Source organism: Salmo salar, chromosome 18, assembly GCF_965601325.2.
Source record: "Salmo salar chromosome 18, fSalSal1, whole genome shotgun sequence".
NCBI lineage: Eukaryota > Metazoa > Chordata > Actinopteri > Salmoniformes > Salmonidae > Salmo > Salmo salar.
The window spans coordinates 35,943,964-35,966,881 of record NC_138308.1 but is presented as its reverse complement, the minus strand read 5'-3'; the positions used below and the strand labels follow the sequence as shown (position 1 = coordinate 35,966,881).

At 37.3% G+C, this 22,918-nt stretch overlaps 1 protein-coding gene across 4 annotated transcripts in view; it reads right to left on the bottom strand.

The window, feature by feature from the left end:
* The window catches only part of LOC123728800 (ABC transporter G family member 23), a 98,510-nt gene that overhangs the window by 41,201 nt on the left and 34,391 nt on the right, over positions 1 to 22,918 (bottom strand). For all 4 annotated transcript variants that reach the window (XR_014381374.1, XM_082964927.1, XM_082964929.1 and 1 more), the window contains one exon: positions 1,698 to 1,772. Coding sequence is in view for 3 of the 4 variants with exons in the window: in XM_082964927.1 (XP_082821053.1) it covers positions 1,698 to 1,772 (75 nt within the window). In the remaining variant the exon portion in view is untranslated. The remainder of the gene's footprint in view (positions 1 to 1,697; positions 1,773 to 22,918) is intronic.

Below are 22,918 nucleotides of genomic sequence, written 5' to 3'. Positions count from 1 at the left end.
TACTGTTAGCAGGACTGTTGTCTAGTGGTGATAAAGGGTTACTGTTAGCAGGACTGTTGTCTAGTGGTGATAAAGAGTTACTGTTAGCAGGACTGTTGTCTAGTGGTGATAAAGAGTTACTGTTAGCAGGACTGTTGTCTAGTGGTGATAAAGAGTTACTGTTAGCAGGACTGTTGTCTAGTGGTGATAAAGGGCTACTGTTAGCAGGACTGTTGTCTAGTGGTGATAAAGAGTTACTGTTAGCAGGACTGTTGTCTAGTGGTGATAAAGAGTTACTGTTAGCAGGACTGTTGTCTAGTGGTGATAAAGGGCTACTGTTAGCAGGACTGTTGTCTAGTGGTGATAAAGAGTTACTGTTAGCAGGACTGTTGTCTAGTGGTGATAAAGAGTTACTGTTAGCAGGACTGTTGTCTAGTGGTGATAAAGAGTTACTGTTAGCAGGACTGTTGTCTAGTGGTGATAAAGGGCTACTGTTAGCAGGACTGTTGTCTAGTGGTGATAAAGAGTTACTGTTAGCAGGACTGTTGTCTAGTGGTGATAAAGGGTTACTGTTAGCAGGACTGTTGTCTAGTGGTGATAAAGAGTTACTGTTAGCAGGACTGTTGTCTAGTGGTGATAAAGAGTTACTGTTAGCAGGACTGTTGTCTAGTGGTGATAAAGAGTTACTGTTAGCAGGACTGTTGTCTAGTGGTGATAAAGAGTTACTGTTAGCAGGACTGTTGTCTAGTGGTGATAAAGGGCTACTGTTAGCAGGACTGTTGTCTAGTGGTGATAAAGGGCTACTGTTAGCAGGACTGTTGTCTAGTGGTGATAAAGAGTTACTGTTAGCAGGACTGTTGTCTAGTGGTGATAAAGGGTTACTGTTAGCAGGACTGTTGTCTAGTGGTGATAAAGGGTTACTGTTAGCAGGACTGTTGTCTAGTGGTGATAAAGAGTTACTGTTAGCAGGACTGTTGTCTAGTGGTGATAAAGGGCTACTGTTAGCAGACAGAAAAAATAAACTGGCCACAAAGACAAAAGTCAAGGGTTAGAATGGTAAGGCATTAACACCGTTAGGGGTCAACACTGTGTCACGCCCTGACCAGGTGAACTCGGGTATTTTGGGTCAGGGTGTGTCATGTTGGGTAATTTTCCGTGGTTTATTTCTATGTCGGGTGCTGTCGATTCCCAATCAGAGACAGCTGTCGCTAGTTGTCTCTGATTGGGATCACATTTAAGTTCCTCTTTCCCCCACGCTGTTTGTGGGGTGTTGTCTCTTTGATTTTGAGCAGCTAACGTATCGGCATTTTCTTGATTTTGTGTACGTGTTTATTTCAGTGTAAAAGAATAAACATGTGTTCGCTCCCAGCTGCGTTTTGGTCCGCTTCCTCATCACCCGACGACGATCGTTACACACTGTTAGTCGTCACCATCGTTAACATTTCACAAAGCTAACAACACTATTAGCCAACAAAAATGCTAGACCTCAACACCGATAGATGTAAATTCTATTAGCAGTCCACTCCGTCAGCAGTCCACTCCGTCAGCAGTCCACTCCGTCAGCAGTCCACTCTGTCAGCAGTCCACTCTGTCAGCAGTCCACTCCGTCAGCGGTCCACTCTGTCAGCAGTCCATTCCGTCAGCAGTCCACTCCGTCAGCAGTCAACTCCGTCAGCAGTCCACTCTGTCAGCAGTCCACTCTGTTATAGGGTACTCACCGGTGCATTGTGCTGTTTCATCATGGTTTCTGGATGTCCCTCTGCCAACAGTTGGCCATTCCTCATCAGACCCACCTGGAGCGATAGAAAACAGCAGGGTTATTTACAATGGAGTGAGGAAGGAGGCGAGGAGAGAGGATGTGAGGAATCAAGGAAAGATTAAGAAAGAGCCTTAGGTAATACTGTAGACTATAACACAGAGGTAGTACTGTAGACTATAACTATAACACTGAGGTAGTACTGTAGACTATAACTATAACACAGAGGTAATACTGTAGACTATAACTATAACACAGAGGTAATACTGTAGACTAGAACACAGAGGTAGTACTGTAGACTATAACACAGAGGTAGAACTGTAGACTATAACACAGAGGTAGTACTGTAGACTATATCACAGAGGTAGTACTGTAGACTATAACACAGAGGTAGTACTGTAGACTATAACTATAACACAGAGGTAGTACTGTAGACTATAACACAGAGGTAGTACTGTAGACTATAACACAGAGGTAGTACTGTAGACTATAACACAGAGGTAATACTGTAGACTAGAACACAGAGGTAATACTGTAGACCATAACACAGAGGTAGAACTGTAGACTATAACACAGAGGTAGTACTGTAGACTATACCTATAACACAGAGGTAATACTGTAGACTATAACACAGAGGTAGTACTGTAGACTATAACACAGAGGTAATACTGTAGACGAGAACACAGAGGTAATACTGTAGACTATAACACAGAGGTAGTACTGTAGACTATAACACAGAGGTAATACTGTAGACTATAACACAGAGGTAGTACTGTAGACTATAACACAGAGGTAATACTGTAGACTATAACACAGAGGTAGTACTGTAGACTATAACTATAACACAGAGGTAGAACTGTAGACTATAACACAGAGGTAGAACTGTAGACTATAACACAGAGGTAGAACTGTAGACTATAACACAGAGGTAATACTGTAGACTAGAACACAGAGGTAATACTGTAGACCATAACACAGAGGTAGAACTGTAGACTATAACTATAACACAGAGGTAGTACTGTAGACTATAACTATAACACAGAGGTAGAACTGTAGACTATAACACAGAGGTAGAACTGTAGACTATAACACAGAGGTAATACTGTAGACTAGAACACAGAGGTAATACTGTAGACCATAATACAGAGGTAGAACTGTAGACTATAACACAGAGGTAGTACTGTAGACTATAACTATAACACAGAGGTAATACTGTAGACTATAACACAGATGTAATACTGTAGACTATAACACAGAGGTAGTACTGTAGACTATAACACAGAGGTAATACTGTAGACTATAACACAGAGGTAGTACTGTAGACTATAACACAGAGGTAATACTGTAGACTATAACACAGAGGTAGTACTGTAGACTATAACACAGAGGTAATACTGTAGACTATAACTATAACACAGAGGTAGAACTGTAGACTATAACACAGAGGTAATACTGTAGACTATAACACAGAGGAGGTACTGTAGACTATAACACAGAGGTAATACTGTAGACTATAACACAGAGGTAGTACTGTAGACTATAACACAGAGGTAATACTGTAGACTATAACACAGAGGTAATACTGTAGACTATAACACAGAGGTAGAACTGTAGACTATAACTATAACACAGAGGTAGAACTGTAGACTATAACACAGAGGTAGAACTGTAGACTATAACACAGAGGTAATACTGTAGACTATAACACAGAGGTAGTACTGTAGACTATAACACAGAGGTAATACTGTAGACTATAACACAGAGGTAGTACTGTAGACTATAACACAGAGGTAATACTGTAGACTATAACACAGAGGTAATACTGTAGACTATAACACAGAGGTAGTAATGTAGACTATAACTATAACACAGAGGTAGAACTGTAGACTATAACACAGAGGTAGTACTGTAGACTATAACACAGAGGTAGTACTGTAGACTATAACACAGAGGTAGAACTGTAGACTATAACACAGAGGTAGTACTGTAGACTATAACACAGAGGTAGTACTGTAGACTATAACACAGAGGTAGTACTGTAGACTATAACACAGAGGTAGAACTGTAGACTATAACACAGAGGTAGTACTGTAGACTATAACTATAACACAGAGGTAGTACTGTAGACTATAACACAGAGGTAGTACTGTAGACTATAACACAGAGGTAATACTGTAGACTATAACACAGAGGTAGTACTGTAGACTATAACACAGAGGTAATACTGTAGACTATAACTATAACACAGAGGTAATACTGTAGACTATAACACAGAGGTAATACTGTAGACTATAACACAGAGGTAGAACTGTAGACTATAACACAGAGGTAATACTGTAGACTATAACACAGAGGTAGTACTGTAGACTATAACACAGAGGTAGTACTGTAGACTATAACTATAACACAGAGGTAATACTGTAGACTATAACACAGAGGTAGTACTGTAGACTATAACACAGAGGTAGTACTGTAGACTATAACACAGAGGTAGTACTGTAGACAATAACACAGAGGTAGTACTGTAGACTATAACACAGAGGTAGTACTGTAGACTATAACTATAACACAGAGGTAATACTGTAGACTATAACACAGAGGTAATACTGTAGACTATAACACAGAGGTAGAACTGTAGACTATAACACAGAGGTAATACTGTAGACTATAACACAGAGGTAATACTGTAGTCTATAACACAGAGGTAGTACTGTAGACTATAACACAGAGGTAGTACTGTAGACTATAACAACTATAACACAGAAATAATACTGTAGACTATAACACAGAGGTAGTACTGCAGACTATAACACAGAGGTAGTACTGTAGACTATAACTATAACACAGAGGTAGTACTGTAGACTATAACTATAACACTGAGGTAGTACTGTAGACTATAACACAGAGGTAATACTATAGACTAGAACACAGAGTTAGTATTGTAGACTATAACACAGAGGTAGTACTGTAGACTATAACACAGAGGTAGTACTGTAGACTATAACACAGAGGTAGAACTGTAGACTATAACACAGAGGTAGTATTGTAGACTATAACACAGAGGTAGTACTGTAGACTATAACACAGAGGTAGTACTGTAGACTATAACACAGAGGTAGTACTGTAGACTATAACACGGAGGTAGTACTGTAGACTATAACTATAACACAGAGGTAATACTGTAGACTATAACACAGAGGTAGTACTGTAGACTATAACTATAACACAGAGGTAGAACTGTAGACTATAACACAGAGGTAGTACTGTAGACTATAACTATAACACAGAGGTAATACTGTAGACTATAACTATAACACAGAGGTAATACTGTAGACTATAACACAGAGGTAGTACTCTAGACTATAACTATAACACTGAGGTAGTACTGTAGACTATAACACAGAGGTAGTACTGTAGACTATAACACAGAGGTAATACTGTAGACTATAACACAGAGGTAGTTCTGTAGACTATAACACAGAGGTAATACTGTAGACTATAACACAGAGGTAATACTGTAGACTATAACACAGAGGTAGTACTGTAGACTATAACTATAACACAGAGGTAGAACTGTAGACTATAACACAGAGGTAGAACTGTAGACTATAACACAGAGGTAGTACTGTAGACTATAACTATAACACAGAGGTAGAACTGTAGACTATAACACAGAGGTAGTACTGTAGACTATAACTATAACACAGAGGTAGTACTGTAGACTATAACACAGAGGTAGAACTGTAGACTATAACACAGAGGTAGAACTGTAGACTAGAACACAGAGGTAGTATTGTAGACTATAACACAGAGGTAGTACTGTAGACTATAACACAGAGGTAGTACCGTAGACTATAACAACTATAACACAGAAATAATACTGTAGACTATAACACAGAGGTAGTACTGCAGACTATAACACAGAGGTAGTACTGTAGACTATAACTATAACACAGAGGTAATACTGTAGACTATAACACAGAGGTAGTACTGTAGACTATAACTATAACACAGAGGTAATACTGTAGACTATAACACAGAGGTAGTACTGTAGACTATAACACAGAGGTAGTACTGTAGACTATAACTATAACACAGAGGTACTACTGTAGACTATAACACAGAGGTAGTACTGTAGACTATAACACAGAGGTAGTACTGTAGACTATAACACAGAGGTAATACTGTAGACTAGAACACAGAGGTAATACTGTAGACCATAACACAGAGGTAGAACTGTAGACTATAACACAGAGGTAGTACTGTAACCTATACCTATAACACAGAGGTAATACTGTAGACTATAACACAGAGGTAGTACTGTAGACTATAACACAGAGGTAATACTGTAGATGAGAACACAGAGGTAATACTGTAGACTATAACACAGAGGTAGTACTGTAGACTATAACACAGAGGTAATACTGTAGACTATAACACAGAGGTAGTACTGTAGACTATAACACAGAGGTAGTACTGTAGACTATAACACAGAGGTAATACTGTAGACTATAAAACAGAGGTAGTACTGTAGACTATAACTATAACACAGAGGTAGAACTGTAGACTATAACACAGAGGTAATACTGTAGACTAGAACACAGAGGTAATACTGTAGACCATAACACAGAGGTAGAACTGTAGACTATAACTATAACACAGAGGTAGTACTGTAGACTATAACTATAACACAGAGGTAGAACTGTAGACTATAACACAGAGGTAGAACTGTAGACTATAACACAGAGGTAATACTGTAGACTAGAACACAGAGGTAATACTGTAGACCATAATACAGAGGTAGAACTGTAGACTATAACACAGAGGTAGTACTGTAGACTATAACTATAACACAGAGGTAATACTGTAGACTATAACACAGATGTAATACTGTAGACTATAACACAGAGGTAGTACTGTAGACTATAACACAGAGGTAATACTGTAGACTATAACACAGAGGTAGTACTGTAGACTATAACACAGAGGTAATACTGTAGACTATAACACAGAGGTAGTACTGTAGACTATAACACAGAGGTAATACTGTAGACTATAACTATAACACAGAGGTAGAACTGTAGACTATAACACAGAGGTAATACTGTAGACTATAACACAGAGGAGGTACTGTAGACTATAACACAGAGGTAATACTGTAGACTATAACACAGAGGTAGTACTGTAGACTATAACACAGAGGTAATACTGTAGACTATAACACAGAGGTAATACTGTAGACTATAACACAGAGGTAGAACTGTAGACTATAACTATAACACAGAGGTAGAACTGTAGACTATAACACAGAGGTAGAACTGTAGACTATAACACAGAGGTAATACTGTAGACTATAACACAGAGGTAGTACTGTAGACTATAACACAGAGGTAGTACTGTAGACTATAACACAGAGGTAATACTGTAGACTATAACACAGAGGTAATACTGTAGACTATAACACAGAGGTAGTAATGTAGACTATAACTATAACACAGAGGTAGAACTGTAGACTATAACACAGAGGTAGTACTGTAGACTATAACACAGAGGTAGTACTGTAGACTATAACACAGAGGTAGAACTGTAGACTATAACACAGAGGTAGTACTGTAGACTATAACACAGAGGTAGTACTGTAGACTATAACACAGAGGTAGTACTGTAGACTATAACACAGAGGTAGAACTGTAGACTATAACACAGAGGTAGTACTGTAGACTATAACTATAACACAGAGGTAGTACTGTAGACTATAACACAGAGGTAATACTGTAGACTATAACTATAACACAGAGGTAATACTGTAGACTATAACACAGAGGTAATACTGTAGACTATAACACAGAGGTAGAACTGTAGACTATAACACAGAGGTAATACTGTAGACTATAACACAGAGGTAGTACTGTAGACTATAACACAGAGGTAGTACTGTAGACTATAACTATAACACAGAGGTAATACTGTAGACTATAACACAGAGGTAGTACTGTAGACTATAACACAGAGGTAGTACTGTAGACTATAACACAGAGGTAGTACTGTAGACAATAACACAGAGGTAGTACTGTAGACTATAACACAGAGGTAGTACTGTAGACTATAACTATAACACAGAGGTAATACTGTAGACTATAACACAGAGGTAATACTGTAGACTATAACACAGAGGTAGAACTGTAGACTATAACACAGAGGTAATACTGTAGACTATAACACAGAGGTAATACTGTAGTCTATAACACAGAGGTAGTACTGTAGACTATAACACAGAGGTAGTACTGTAGACTATAACAACTATAACACAGAAATAATACTGTAGACTATAACACAGAGGTAGTACTGCAGACTATAACACAGAGGTAGTACTGTAGACTATAACTACAACACAGAGGTAGTACTGTAGACTATAACTATAACACTGAGGTAGTACTGTAGACTATAACACTGAGGTAATACTATAGACTAGAACACAGAGTTAGTATTGTAGACTATAACACAGAGGTAGTACTGTAGACTATAACACAGAGGTAGTACTGTAGACTATAACACAGAGGTAGAACTGTAGACTATAACACAGAGGTAGTATTGTAGACTATAACACAGAGGTAGTACTGTAGACTATAACACAGAGGTAGTACTGTAGACTATAACACAGAGGTAGTACTGTAGACTATAACACGGAGGTAGTACTGTAGACTATAACTATAACACAGAGGTAATACTGTAGACTATAACACAGAGGTAGTACTGTAGACTATAACTATAACACAGAGGTAATACTGTAGACTATAACACAGAGGTAGTACTGTAGACTATAACTATAACACAGAGGTAGAACTGTAGACTATAACACAGAGGTAGTACTGTAGACTATAACTATAACACAGAGGTAATACTGTAGACTATAACTATAACACAGAGGTAATACTGTAGACTATAACACAGAGGTAGTACTCTAGACTATAACTATAACACTGAGGTAGTACTGTAGACTATAACACAGAGGTAGTACTGTAGACTATAACACAGAGGTAATACTGTAGACTATAACACAGAGGTAGTTCTGTAGACTATAACACAGAGGTAATACTGTAGACTATAACACAGAGGTAATACTGTAGACTATAACACAGAGGTAGTACTGTAGACTATAACTATAACACAGAGGTAGAACTGTAGACTATAACACAGAGGTAGAACTGTAGACTATAACACAGAGGTAGTACTGTAGACTATAACTATAACACAGAGGTAGAACTGTAGACTATAACACAGAGGTAGTACTGTAGACTATAACAATAACACAGAGGTAGTACTGTAGACTATAACACAGAGGTAGAACTGTAGACTATAACACAGAGGTAGAACTGTAGACTAGAACACAGAGGTAGTATTGTAGACTATAACACAGAGGTAGTACTGTAGACTATAACACAGAGGTAGTACCGTAGACTATAACAACTATAACACAGAAATAATACTGTAGACTATAACACAGAGGTAGTACTGCAGACTATAACACAGAGGTAGTACTGTAGACTATAACTATAACACAGAGGTAATACTGTAGACTATAACACAGAGGTAGTACTGTAGACTATAACTATAACACAGAGGTAATACTGTAGACCATAACACAGAGGTAGTACTGTAGACTATAACACAGAGGTAATACTGTAGACTATAACACAGAGGTAGTACTGTAGACTATAACACAGAGGTAATACTGTAGACTATAACACAGAGGTAATACTGTAGACTATAACACAGAGGTAGTAATGTAGACTATAACTATAACACAGAGGTAGAACTGTAGACTATAACACAGAGGTAGTACTGTAGACTATAACACAGAGGTAGTACTGTAGACTATAACACAGAGGTAGAACTGTAGACTATAACACAGAGGTAGTACTGTAGACTATAACACAGAGGTAGTACTGTAGACTATAACACAGAGGTAGTACTGTAGACTATAACACAGAGGTAGAACTGTAGACTATAACACAGAGGTAGTACTGTAGACTATAACACAGAGGTAGTACTGTAGACTATAACACAGAGGTAATACTGTAGACTATAACACAGAGGTAGTACTGTAGACTATAACTATAACACAGAGGTAGAACTGTAGACTATAACACAGAGGTAGAACTGTAGACTATAACACAGAGGTAGAACTGTAGACTATAACACAGAGGTAATACTGTAGACTAGAACACAGAGGTAATACTGTAGACCATAACACAGAGGTAGTATTGTAGACTATAACACAGAGGTAGTACTGTAGACTATAACACAGAGGTAGTACCGTAGACTATAACAACTATAACACAGAAATAATACTGTAGACTATAACACAGAGGTAGTACTGCAGACTATAACACAGAGGTAGTACTGTAGACTATAACTATAACACAGAGGTAATACTGTAGACTATAACACAGAGGTAGTACTGTAGACTATAACTATAACACAGAGGTAATACTGTAGACTATAACACAGAGGTAGTACTGTAGACTATAACACAGAGGTAATACTGTAGACTATAACACAGAGGTAGTACTGTAGACTATAACACAGAGGTAATACTGTAGACTATAACACAGAGGTAATACTGTAGACTATAACACAGAGGTAGTAATGTAGACTATAACTATAACACAGAGGTAGAACTGTAGACTATAACACAGAGGTAGTACTGTAGACTATAACACAGAGGTAGTACTGTAGACTATAACACAGAGGTAGAACTGTAGACTATAACACAGAGGTAGTACTGTAGACTATAACTATAACACAGAGGTAGTACTGTAGACTATAACACAGAGGTAATACTGTAGACTATAACTATAACACAGAGGTAATACTGTAGACTATAACACAGAGGTAATACTGTAGACTATAACACAGAGGTAGAACTGTAGACTATAACACAGAGGTAATACTGTAGACTATAACACAGAGGTAGTACTGTAGACTATAACACAGAGGTAGTACTGTAGACTATAACTATAACACAGAGGTAATACTGTAGACTATAACACAGAGGTAGTACTGTAGACTATAACACAGAGGTAGTACTGTAGACTATAACACAGAGGTAGTACTGTAGACAATAACACAGAGGTAGTACTGTAGACTATAACACAGAGGTAGTACTGTAGACTATAACTATAACACAGAGGTAATACTGTAGACTATAACACAGAGGTAATACTGTAGACTATAACACAGAGGTAGAACTGTAGACTATAACACAGAGGTAATACTGTAGACTATAACACAGAGGTAATACTGTAGTCTATAACACAGAGGTAGTACTGTAGACTATAACACAGAGGTAGTACTGTAGACTATAACAACTATAACACAGAAATAATACTGTAGACTATAACACAGAGGTAGTACTGCAGACTATAACACAGAGGTAGTACTGTAGACTATAACTACAACACAGAGGTAGTACTGTAGACTATAACTATAACACTGAGGTAGTACTGTAGACTATAACACAGAGGTAATACTATAGACTAGAACACAGAGTTAGTATTGTAGACTATAACACAGAGGTAGTACTGTAGACTATAACACAGAGGTAGTACTGTAGACTATAACACAGAGGTAGAACTGTAGACTATAACACAGAGGTAGTATTGTAGACTATAACACAGAGGTAGTACTGTAGACTATAACACAGAGGTAGTACTGTAGACTATAACACAGAGGTAGTACTGTAGACTATAACACGGAGGTAGTACTGTAGACTATAACTATAACACAGAGGTAATACTGTAGACTATAACACAGAGGTAGTACTGTAGACTATAACTATAACACAGAGGTACGAGACTCCGGGTAGACTGAGCTAACACACGAGGTAGCTGAGCTCCGGGTAGACTGAGCTAACTATAACACAGAGGTAATACTGTAGACTATAACTATAACACAGAGGTAATACTGTAGACTATAACACAGAGGTAGTACTCTAGACTATAACTATAACACTGAGGTAGTACTGTAGACTATAACACAGAGGTAGTACTGTAGACTATAACACAGAGGTAATACTGTAGACTATAACACAGAGGTAGTTCTGTAGACTATAACACAGAGGTAATACTGTAGACTATAACACAGAGGTAATACTGTAGACTATAACACAGAGGTAGTACTGTAGACTATAACTATAACACAGAGGTAGAACTGTAGACTATAACACAGAGGTAGAACTGTAGACTATAACACAGAGGTAGTACTGTAGACTATAACTATAACACAGAGGTAGAACTGTAGACTATAACACAGAGGTAGTACTGTAGACTATAACAATAACACAGAGGTAGTACTGTAGACTATAACACAGAGGTAGAACTGTAGACTATAACACAGAGGTAGAACTGTAGACTAGAACACAGAGGTAGTATTGTAGACTATAACACAGAGGTAGTACTGTAGACTATAACACAGAGGTAGTACCGTAGACTATAACAACTATAACACAGAAATAATACTGTAGACTATAACACAGAGGTAGTACTGCAGACTATAACACAGAGGTAGTACTGTAGACTATAACTATAACACAGAGGTAATACTGTAGACTATAACACAGAGGTAGTACTGTAGACTATAACTATAACACAGAGGTAATACTGTAGACTATAACACAGAGGTAGTACTGTAGACTATAACACAGAGGTAATACTGTAGACTATAACACAGAGGTAGTACTGTAGACTATAACACAGAGGTAATACTGTAGACTATAACACAGAGGTAATACTGTAGACTATAACACAGAGGTAGTAATGTAGACTATAACTATAACACAGAGGTAGAACTGTAGACTATAACACAGAGGTAGTACTGTAGACTATAACACAGAGGTAGTACTGTAGACTATAACACAGAGGTAGAACTGTAGACTATAACACAGAGGTAGTACTGTAGACTATAACACAGAGGTAGTACTGTAGACTATAACACAGAGGTAGTACTGTAGACTATAACACAGAGGTAGAACTGTAGACTATAACACAGAGGTAGTACTGTAGACTATAACACAGAGGTAGTACTGTAGACTATAACACAGAGGTAATACTGTAGACTATAACACAGAGGTAGTACTGTAGACTATAACTATAACACAGAGGTAGAACTGTAGACTATAACACAGAGGTAGAACTGTAGACTATAACACAGAGGTAGAACTGTAGACTATAACACAGAGGTAATACTGTAGACTAGAACACAGAGGTAATACTGTAGACCATAACACAGAGGTAGTATTGTAGACTATAACACAGAGGTAGTACTGTAGACTATAACACAGAGGTAGTACCGTAGACTATAACAACTATAACACAGAAATAATACTGTAGACTATAACACAGAGGTAGTACTGCAGACTATAACACAGAGGTAGTACTGTAGACTATAACTATAACACAGAGGTAATACTGTAGACTATAACACAGAGGTAGTACTGTAGACTATAACTATAACACAGAGGTAATACTGTAGACTATAACACAGAGGTAGTACTGTAGACTATAACACAGAGGTAATACTGTAGACTATAACACAGAGGTAGTACTGTAGACTATAACACAGAGGTAATACTGTAGACTATAACACAGAGGTAATACTGTAGACTATAACACAGAGGTAGTAATGTAGACTATAACTATAACACAGAGGTAGAACTGTAGACTATAACACAGAGGTAGTACTGTAGACTATAACACAGAGGTAGTACTGTAGACTATAACACAGAGGTAGAACTGTAGACTATAACACAGAGGTAGTACTGTAGACTATAACACAGAGGTAGTACTGTAGACTATAACACAGAGGTAGTACTGTAGACTATAACACAGAGGTAGAACTGTAGACTATAACACAGAGGTAGTACTGTAGACTATAACACAGAGGTAGTACTGTAGACTATAACACAGAGGTAATACTGTAGACTATAACACAGAGGTAGTACTGTAGACTATAACTATAACACAGAGGTAGAACTGTAGACTATAACACAGAGGTAGAACTGTAGACTATAACACAGAGGTAGAACTGTAGACTATAACACAGAGGTAATACTGTAGACTAGAACACAGAGGTAATACTGTAGACCATAACACAGAGGTAGAACTGTAGACTATAACTATAACACAGAGGTAGTACTGTAGACTATAACTATAACACAGAGGTAGAACTGTAGACTATAACACAGAGGTAGAACTGTAGACTATAACACAGAGGTAATACTGTAGACTAGAACACAGAGGTAATACTGTAGACCATAATACAGAGGTAGAACTGTAGACTATAACACAGAGGTAGTACTGTAGACTATAACTATAACACAGAGGTAATACTGTAGACTATAACACAGATGTAATACTGTAGACTATAACACAGAGGTAGTACTGTAGACTATAACACAGAGGTAATACTGTAGACTATAACACAGAGGTAGTACTGTAGACTATAACACAGAGGTAATACTGTAGACTATAACACAGAGGTAATACTGTAGACTATAACTATAACACAGAGGTAGAACTGTAGACTATAACACAGAGGTAATACTGTAGACTATAACACAAAGGTAGTACTGTAGACTATAACACAGAGGTAATACTGTAGACTATAACACAGAGGTAGTACTGTAGACTATAACACAGAGGTAATACTGTAGACTATAACACAGAGGTAAAACTGTAGACTATAACACAGAGGTAGTACTGTAGACTATAACTATAACACAGAGGTAGAACTGTAGACTATAACACAGAGGTAGAACTGTAGACTATAACACAGAGGTAATACTGTAGACTATAACACAGAGGTAGTACTGTAGACTATAACACAGAGGTAATACTGTAGACTATAACACAGAGGTAGTACTGTAGACTATAACACAGAGGTAATACTGTAGACTATAACACAGAGGTAATACTGTAGACTATAACACAGAGGTAGTACTGTAGACTATAACTATAACACAGAGGTAGAACTGTAGACTATAACACAGAGGTAGAACTGTAGACTATAACACAGAGGTAGTACTGTAGACTATAACTATAACACAGAGGTAATACTGTAGACTATAACACAGAGGTAATACTGTAGACTATAACACAGAGGTAGTACTGTAGACTATAACACAGAGGTAATACTGTAGACTATAACACAGAGGTAGTACTGTAGACTATAACACAGAGGTAATACTGTAGACTATAACACAGAGGTAATACTGTAGACTATAACACAGAGGTAGTACTGTAGACTATAACTATAACACAGAGGTAGAACTGTAGACTATAACACAGAGGTAGAACTGTAGACTATAACACAGAGGTAGTACTGTAGACTATAACTATAACACAGAGGTAGAACTGTAGACTATAACACAGAGGTAGTACTGTAGACTATAACTATAACACAGAGGTAATACTGTAGACTATAACACAGAGGTAGTACTGTAGACTATAACACAGAGGTAGTACTGTAGACTATAACTATAACACAGAGGTAGTACTGTAGACTATAACACAGAGGTAGAACTGTAGACTATAACACAGAGGTAGAACTGTAGACTAGAACACAGAGGTAGTATTGTAGACTATAACACAGAGGTAGTACTGTAGACTATAACACAGAGGTAGTACTGTAGACTATAACACAGAGGTAGTACTGTAGACTATAACTATAACACAGAGGTAATACTGTAGACTATAACTATAACACAGAGGTAATACTGTAGACTATAACACAGAGGTAGTACTGTAGACTATAACTATAACACTGAGGTAGTACTGTAGACTATAACACAGAGGTAATACTATAGACTAGAACACAGAGTTAGTATTGTAGACTATAACACAGAGGTAGTACTGTAGACTATAACACAGAGGTAGTACTGTAGACTATAACACAGAGGTAGAACTGTAGACTATAACACAGAGGTAGTATTGTAGACTATAACACAGAGGTAGTACTGTAGACTATAACACAGAGGTAGTACTGTAGACTATAACACAGAGGTAGTACTGTAGACTATAACACGGAGGTAGTACTGTAGACTATAACTATAACACAGAGGTAATACTGTAGACTATAACACAGAGGTAGTACTGTAGACTATAACTATAACACAGAGGTAGAACTGTAGACTATAACACAGAGGTAGTACTGTAGACTATAACTATAACACAGAGGTAATACTGTAGACTATAACTATAACACAGAGGTAATACTGTAGACTATAACACAGAGGTAGTACTGTAGACTATAACTATAACACTGAGGTAGTACTGTAGACTATAACACAGAGGTAGTACTGTAGACTATAACACAGAGGTAATACTGTAGACTATAACACAGAGGTAGTACTGTAGACTATAACACAGAGGTAATACTGTAGACTATAACACAGAGGTAATACTGTAGACTATAACACAGAGGTAGTACTGTAGACTATAACTATAACACAGAGGTAGAACTGTAGACTATAACACAGAGGTAGAACTGTAGACTATAACACAGAGGTAGTACTGTAGACTATAACTATAACACAGAGGTAGAACTGTAGACTATAACACAGAGGTAGTACTGTAGACTATAACTATAACACAGAGGTAGTTGTGTAGACTATAACACAGAGGTAGAACTGTAGACTATAACACAGAGGTAGAACTGTAGACTAGAACACAGAGGTAGTATTGTAGACTATAACACAGAGGTAGTACTGTAGACTATAACACAGAGGTAGTACTGTAGACTATAACTATAACACAGAGGTAATACTGTAGACTATAACTATAACACAGAGGTAATACTGTAGACTATAACACAGAGGTAGTACTGTAGACTATAACTATAACACTGAGGTAGTACTGTAGACTATAACACAGAGGTAATACTGTAGACTAGAACACAGAGTTAGTATTGTAGACTATAACACAGAGGTAGTACTGTAGACTATAACACAGAGGTAGTACTGTAGACTATAACACAGAGGTAGAACTGTAGACTAGAACACAGAGGTAGTATTGTAGACTATAACACAGAGGTAGTACTGTAGACTATAACACAGAGGTAGTACTGTAGACTATAACACAGAGGTAGTACTGTAGACTATAACACGGAGGTAGTACTGTAGACTATAACTATAACACAGAGGTAATACTGTAGACTATAACACAGAGGTAGTACTGTAGACTATAACTATAACACAGAGGTAGAACTGTAGACTATAACACAGAGGTAGTACTGTAGACTATAACTATAACACAGAGGTAATACTGTAGACTATAACTATAACACAGAGGTAATACTGTAGACTATAACACAGAGGTAGTACTGTAGACTATAACTATAACACTGAGGTAGTACTGTAGACTATAACACAGAGGTAGTACTGTAGACTATAACTATAACACAGAGGTAATACTGTAGACTATAACACAGAGGTAGTATTGTAGACTATAACTATAACACTGAGGTAGTACTGTAGACTATAACACAGAGGTAGTACTGTAGACTATAACACAGAGGTAGTACTGTAGACTATAACACAGAGGTAGTACTGTAGACTATAACACAGAGGTAGTACTGTAGACTATAACACTGAGGTAGTACTGTAGACTATAACACAGAGGTAGTACTGTAGACTATAACACAGAGGTAGTACTGTAGACTATAACACTGAGGTAGTACTGTAGACTATAACACAGAGGTAATACTGTAGACTAGAACACAGAGTTAGTATTGTAGACTATAACACAGAGGTAGTACTGTAGACTATAACACAGAGGTAGTACTGTAGACTATAACACAGAGGTAGAACTGTAGACTAGAACACAGAGGTAGTATTGTAGACTATAACACAGAGGTAGTACTGTAGACTATAACACAGAGGTAGTACTGTAGACTATAACACAGAGGTAGTACTGTAGACTATAACACGGAGGTAGTACTGTAGACTATAACTATAACACAGAGGTAATACTGTAGACTATAACACAGAGGTAGTACTGTAGACTATAACTATAACACAGAGGTAGAACTGTAGACTATAACACAGAGGTAGTACTGTAGACTATAACTATAACACAGAGGTAATACTGTAGACTATAACTATAACACAGAGGTAATACTGTAGACTATAACACAGAGGTAGTACTGTAGACTATAACTATAACACTGAGGTAGTACTGTAGACTATAACACAGAGGTAGTACTGTAGACTATAACTATAACACAGAGGTAGTACTGTAGACTATAACACAGAGGTAGTACTGTAGACTATAACACAGAGGTAGTACTGTAGACTATAACTATAACACAGAGGTAGTACTGTAGACTATAACACAGAGGTAGAACTGTAGACTATAACACAGAGGTAGAACTGTAGACTAGAACACAGAGGTAGTATTGTAGACTATAACACAGAGGTAGTACTGTAGACTATAACACAGAGGTAGTACTGTAGACTATAACACAGAGGTAGTACTGTAGACTATAACTATAACACAGAGGTAGTACTGTAGACTATAACTATAACACAGAGGTAATACTGTAGACTATAACACGGAGGTAGTACTGTAGACTATAACTATAACACAGAGGTAATACTGTAGACTATAACACAGAGGTAGTACTGTAGACTATAACTATAACACTGAGGTAGTACTGTAGACTATAACACAGAGGTAATACTATAGACTAGAACACATAGTTAGTATTGTAGACTATAACACAGAGCTAGTACTGTAGACTATAACACAGAGGTAGTACTGTAGACTATAACACAGAGGTAGAACTGTAGACTATAACACAGAGGTAGTATTGTAGACTATAACACAGAGGTAGTACTGTAGACTATAACACAGAGGTAGTACTGTAGACTATAACACAGAGGTAGTACTGTAGACTATAACACGGAGGTAGTACTGTAGACTATAACTATAACACAGAGGTAATACTGTAGACTATAACACAGAGGTAGTACTGTAGACTATAACTATAACACAGAGGTAGAACTGTAGACTATAACACAGAGGTAGTACTGTAGACTATAACTATAACACAGAGGTAATACTGTAGACTATAACTATAACACAGAGGTAATACTGTAGACTATAACACAGAGGTAGTACTGTAGACTATAACTATAACACTGAGGTAGTACTGTAGACTATAACACAGAGGTAGTACTGTAGACTATAACACAGAGGTAATACTGTAGACTATAACACAGAGGTAGTACTGTAGACTATAACACAGAGGTAATACTGTAGACTATAACACAGAGGTAATACTGTAGACTATAACACAGAGGTAGTACTGTAGACTATAACTATAACACAGAGGTAGAACTGTAGACTATAACACAGAGGTAGAACTGTAGACTATAACACAGAGGTAGTACTGTAGACTATAACTATAACACAGAGGTAGAACTGTAGACTATAACACAGAGGTAGTACTGTAGACTATAACTATAACACAGAGGTAGTACTGTAGACTATAACACAGAGGTAGAACTGTAGACTATAACACAGAGGTAGAACTGTAGACTAGAACACAGAGGTAGTATTGTAGACTATAACACAGAGGTAGTACTGTAGACTATAACACAGAGATAGTACTGTAGACTATAACTATAACACAGAGGTAATACTGTAGACTATAACTATAACACAGAGGTAATACTGTAGACTATAACACAGAGGTAGTACTGTAGACTATAACTATAACACTGAGGTAGTACTGTAGACTATAACACAGAGGTAATACTGTAGACTAGAACACAGAGTTAGTATTGTAGACTATAACACAGAGGTAGTACTGTAGACTATAACACAGAGGTAGTACTGTAGACTATAACACAGAGGTAGAACTGTAGACTAGAACACAGAGGTAGTATTGTAGACTATAACACAGAGGTAGTACTGTAGACTATAACACAGAGGTAGTACTGTAGACTATAACACAGAGGTAGTACTGTAGACTATAACACGGAGGTAGTACTGTAGACTATAACTATAACACAGAGGTAATACTGTAGACTATAACACAGAGGTAGTACTGTAGACTATAACTATAACACAGAGGTAGAACTGTAGACTATAACACAGAGGTAGTACTGTAGACTATAACTATAACACAGAGGTAATACTGTAGACTATAACTATAACACAGAGGTAATACTGTAGACTATAACACAGAGGTAGTACTGTAGACTATAACTATAACACTGAGGTAGTACTGTAGACTATAACACAGAGGTAGTACTGTAGACTATAACTATAACACAGAGGTAATACTGTAGACTATAACACAGAGGTAGTATTGTAGACTATAACTATAACACTGAGGTAGTACTGTAGACTATAACACAGAGGTAGTACTGTAGACTATAACACAGAGGTAGTACTGTAGACTATAACACAGAGGTAGTACTGTAGACTATAACACAGAGGTAGTACTGTAGACTATAACACAGAGGTAGTACTGTAGACTATAACACAGAGGTAGTACTGTAGACTATAACTATAACACAGAGGTAATACTGTAGACTATAACTATAATACAGAGGTAATACTGTAGACTATAACACAGAGGTAGTACTGTAGACTATAACTATAACACTGAGGTAGTACTGTAGACTATAACACAGAGGTAATACTGTAGACTAGAACACAGAGTTAGTATTGTAGACTATAACACAGAGGTAGTACTGTAGACTATAACACAGAGGTAGTACTGTAGACTATAACACAGAGGTAGAACTGTAGACTAGAACACAGAGGTAGTATTGTAGACTATAACACAGAGATAGTACTGTAGACTATAACACAGAGGTAGTACTGTAGACTATAACACGGAGGTAGTACTGTAGACTATAACACGGAGGTAGTACTGTAGACTATAACTATAACACAGAGGTAATACTGTAGACTATAACACAGAGGTAGTACTGTAGACTATAACTATAACACAGAGGTAGAACTGTAGACTATAACACAGAGGTAGTACTGTAGACTATAACTATAACACAGAGGTAATACTGTAGACTATAACTATAACACAGAGGTAATACTGTAGACTATAACACAGAGGTAGTACTGTAGACTATAACTATAACACTGAGGTAGTACTGTAGACTATAACACAGAGGTAGTACTGTAGACTATAACTATAACACAGAGGTAATACTGTAGACTATAACACAGAGGTAGTACTGTAGACTATAACTATAACACTGAGGTAGTACTGTAGACTATAACACAGAGGTAGTACTGTAGACTATAACACAGAGGTAGTACTGTAGACTATAACTATAACACAGAGGTAATACTGTAGACTATAACTATAATACAGAGGTAATACTGTAGACTATAACACAGAGGTAGTACTGTAGACTATAACTATAACACTGAGGTAGTACTGTAGACTATAACACAGAGGTAATACTGTAGACTAGAACACAGAGTTAGTATTGTAGACTATAACACAGAGGTAGTACTGTAGACTATAACACAGAGGTAGTACTGTAGACTATAACACAGAGGTAGAACTGTAGACTAGAACACAGAGGTAGTATTGTAGACTATAACACAGAGGTAGTACTGTAGACTATAACACAGAGGTAGTACTGTAGACTATAACACGGAGGTAGTACTGTAGACTATAACACGGAGGTAGTACTGTAGACTATAACTATAACACAGAGGTAATACTGTAGACTATAACACAGAGGTAGTACTGTAGACTATAACTATAACACAGAGGTAGAACTGTAGACTATAACACAGAGGTAGTACTGTAGACTATAACTATAACACAGAGGTAATACTGTAGACTATAACTATAACACAGAGGTAATACTGTAGACTATAACACAGAGGTAGTACTGTAGACTATAACTATAACACTGAGGTAGTACTGTAGACTATAACACAGAGGTAGTACTGTAGACTATAACTATAACACAGAGGTAATACTGTAGACTATAACACAGAGGTAGTACTGTAGACTATAACTATAACACTGAGGTAGTACTGTAGACTATAACACAGAGGTAGTACTGTAGACTATAACACAGAGGTAGTACTGTAGACTATAACACAGAGGTAGTACTCTAGACTATAACACAGAGGTAATACCGTAGACTTGTGGTGATAGAATGTGCCCTAAATGCATTCAGAATACATTACACAGGTGGTACAAGGAACCTCTATGTCCCAGATGGCAACCTATTCCCTACATAGTGCACTACTTTTAACCTGAGCCCTATGGGTCCTGGTAGAAGGTAGTGCCTTATAATAATAATAATAATAATAATAATAATATGGTGCCATTTGAAACAGAGAGTCTTATCAGTGTGTTTCCAGTAAGATCTTTGTTGAGTGTGAGAAGCTAAATGCAGAATACAGTACTATGCACTTCACACTACTTTCACTTCTGCCTTAGTGGCTCAGCAGGACATTGGAACTGGCTACAATAGAGAAGTGAGATCTGATCCATCTCTCATCTGTCTCATGGTAACTGGTCAGAGGGGATGGAATACAGTAGGTAGAAGTTATCTAAATGTCTGTCTCATGGTAACAGGTCAGAGGGGATGGAATACAGTAGGTATAAGTTATCTAAATGTCTGTCTCATGGTAACAGGTCAGAGGGGATGGAATACAGTAGGTAGAAGTTATCTAAATGTCTGTCTCATGGTAACAGGTCAGAGGGGATGGAATACAGTAGGCAGAAGTTATCTAAATGTCTGTCTCATGGTAACAGGTCAGAGGGGATGGAATACAGTAGGTAGAAGTTATCTAAATGTCTGTCTCATGGTAACAGGTCAGAGGGGATGGAATACAGTAGGTAGAAGTTATCTAAATGTCTGTCTCATGGTAACAGGTCAGAGGGGATGGAATACAGTAGGCAGAAGTTATCTAAATGTCTGTCTCATGGTAACAGGTCAGAGGGGATGGAATACAGTAGGTAGAAGTTATCTAAATGTCTGTCTCATGGTAACAGGTCAGAGGGGATGGAATACAGTAGGTAGAAGTTATCTAAATGTCTGTCTCATGGTAACAGGTCAGAGGGGATGGAATACAGTAGGCAGAAGTTATCTAAATGTCTGTCTCATGGTAACAGGTCAGAGGG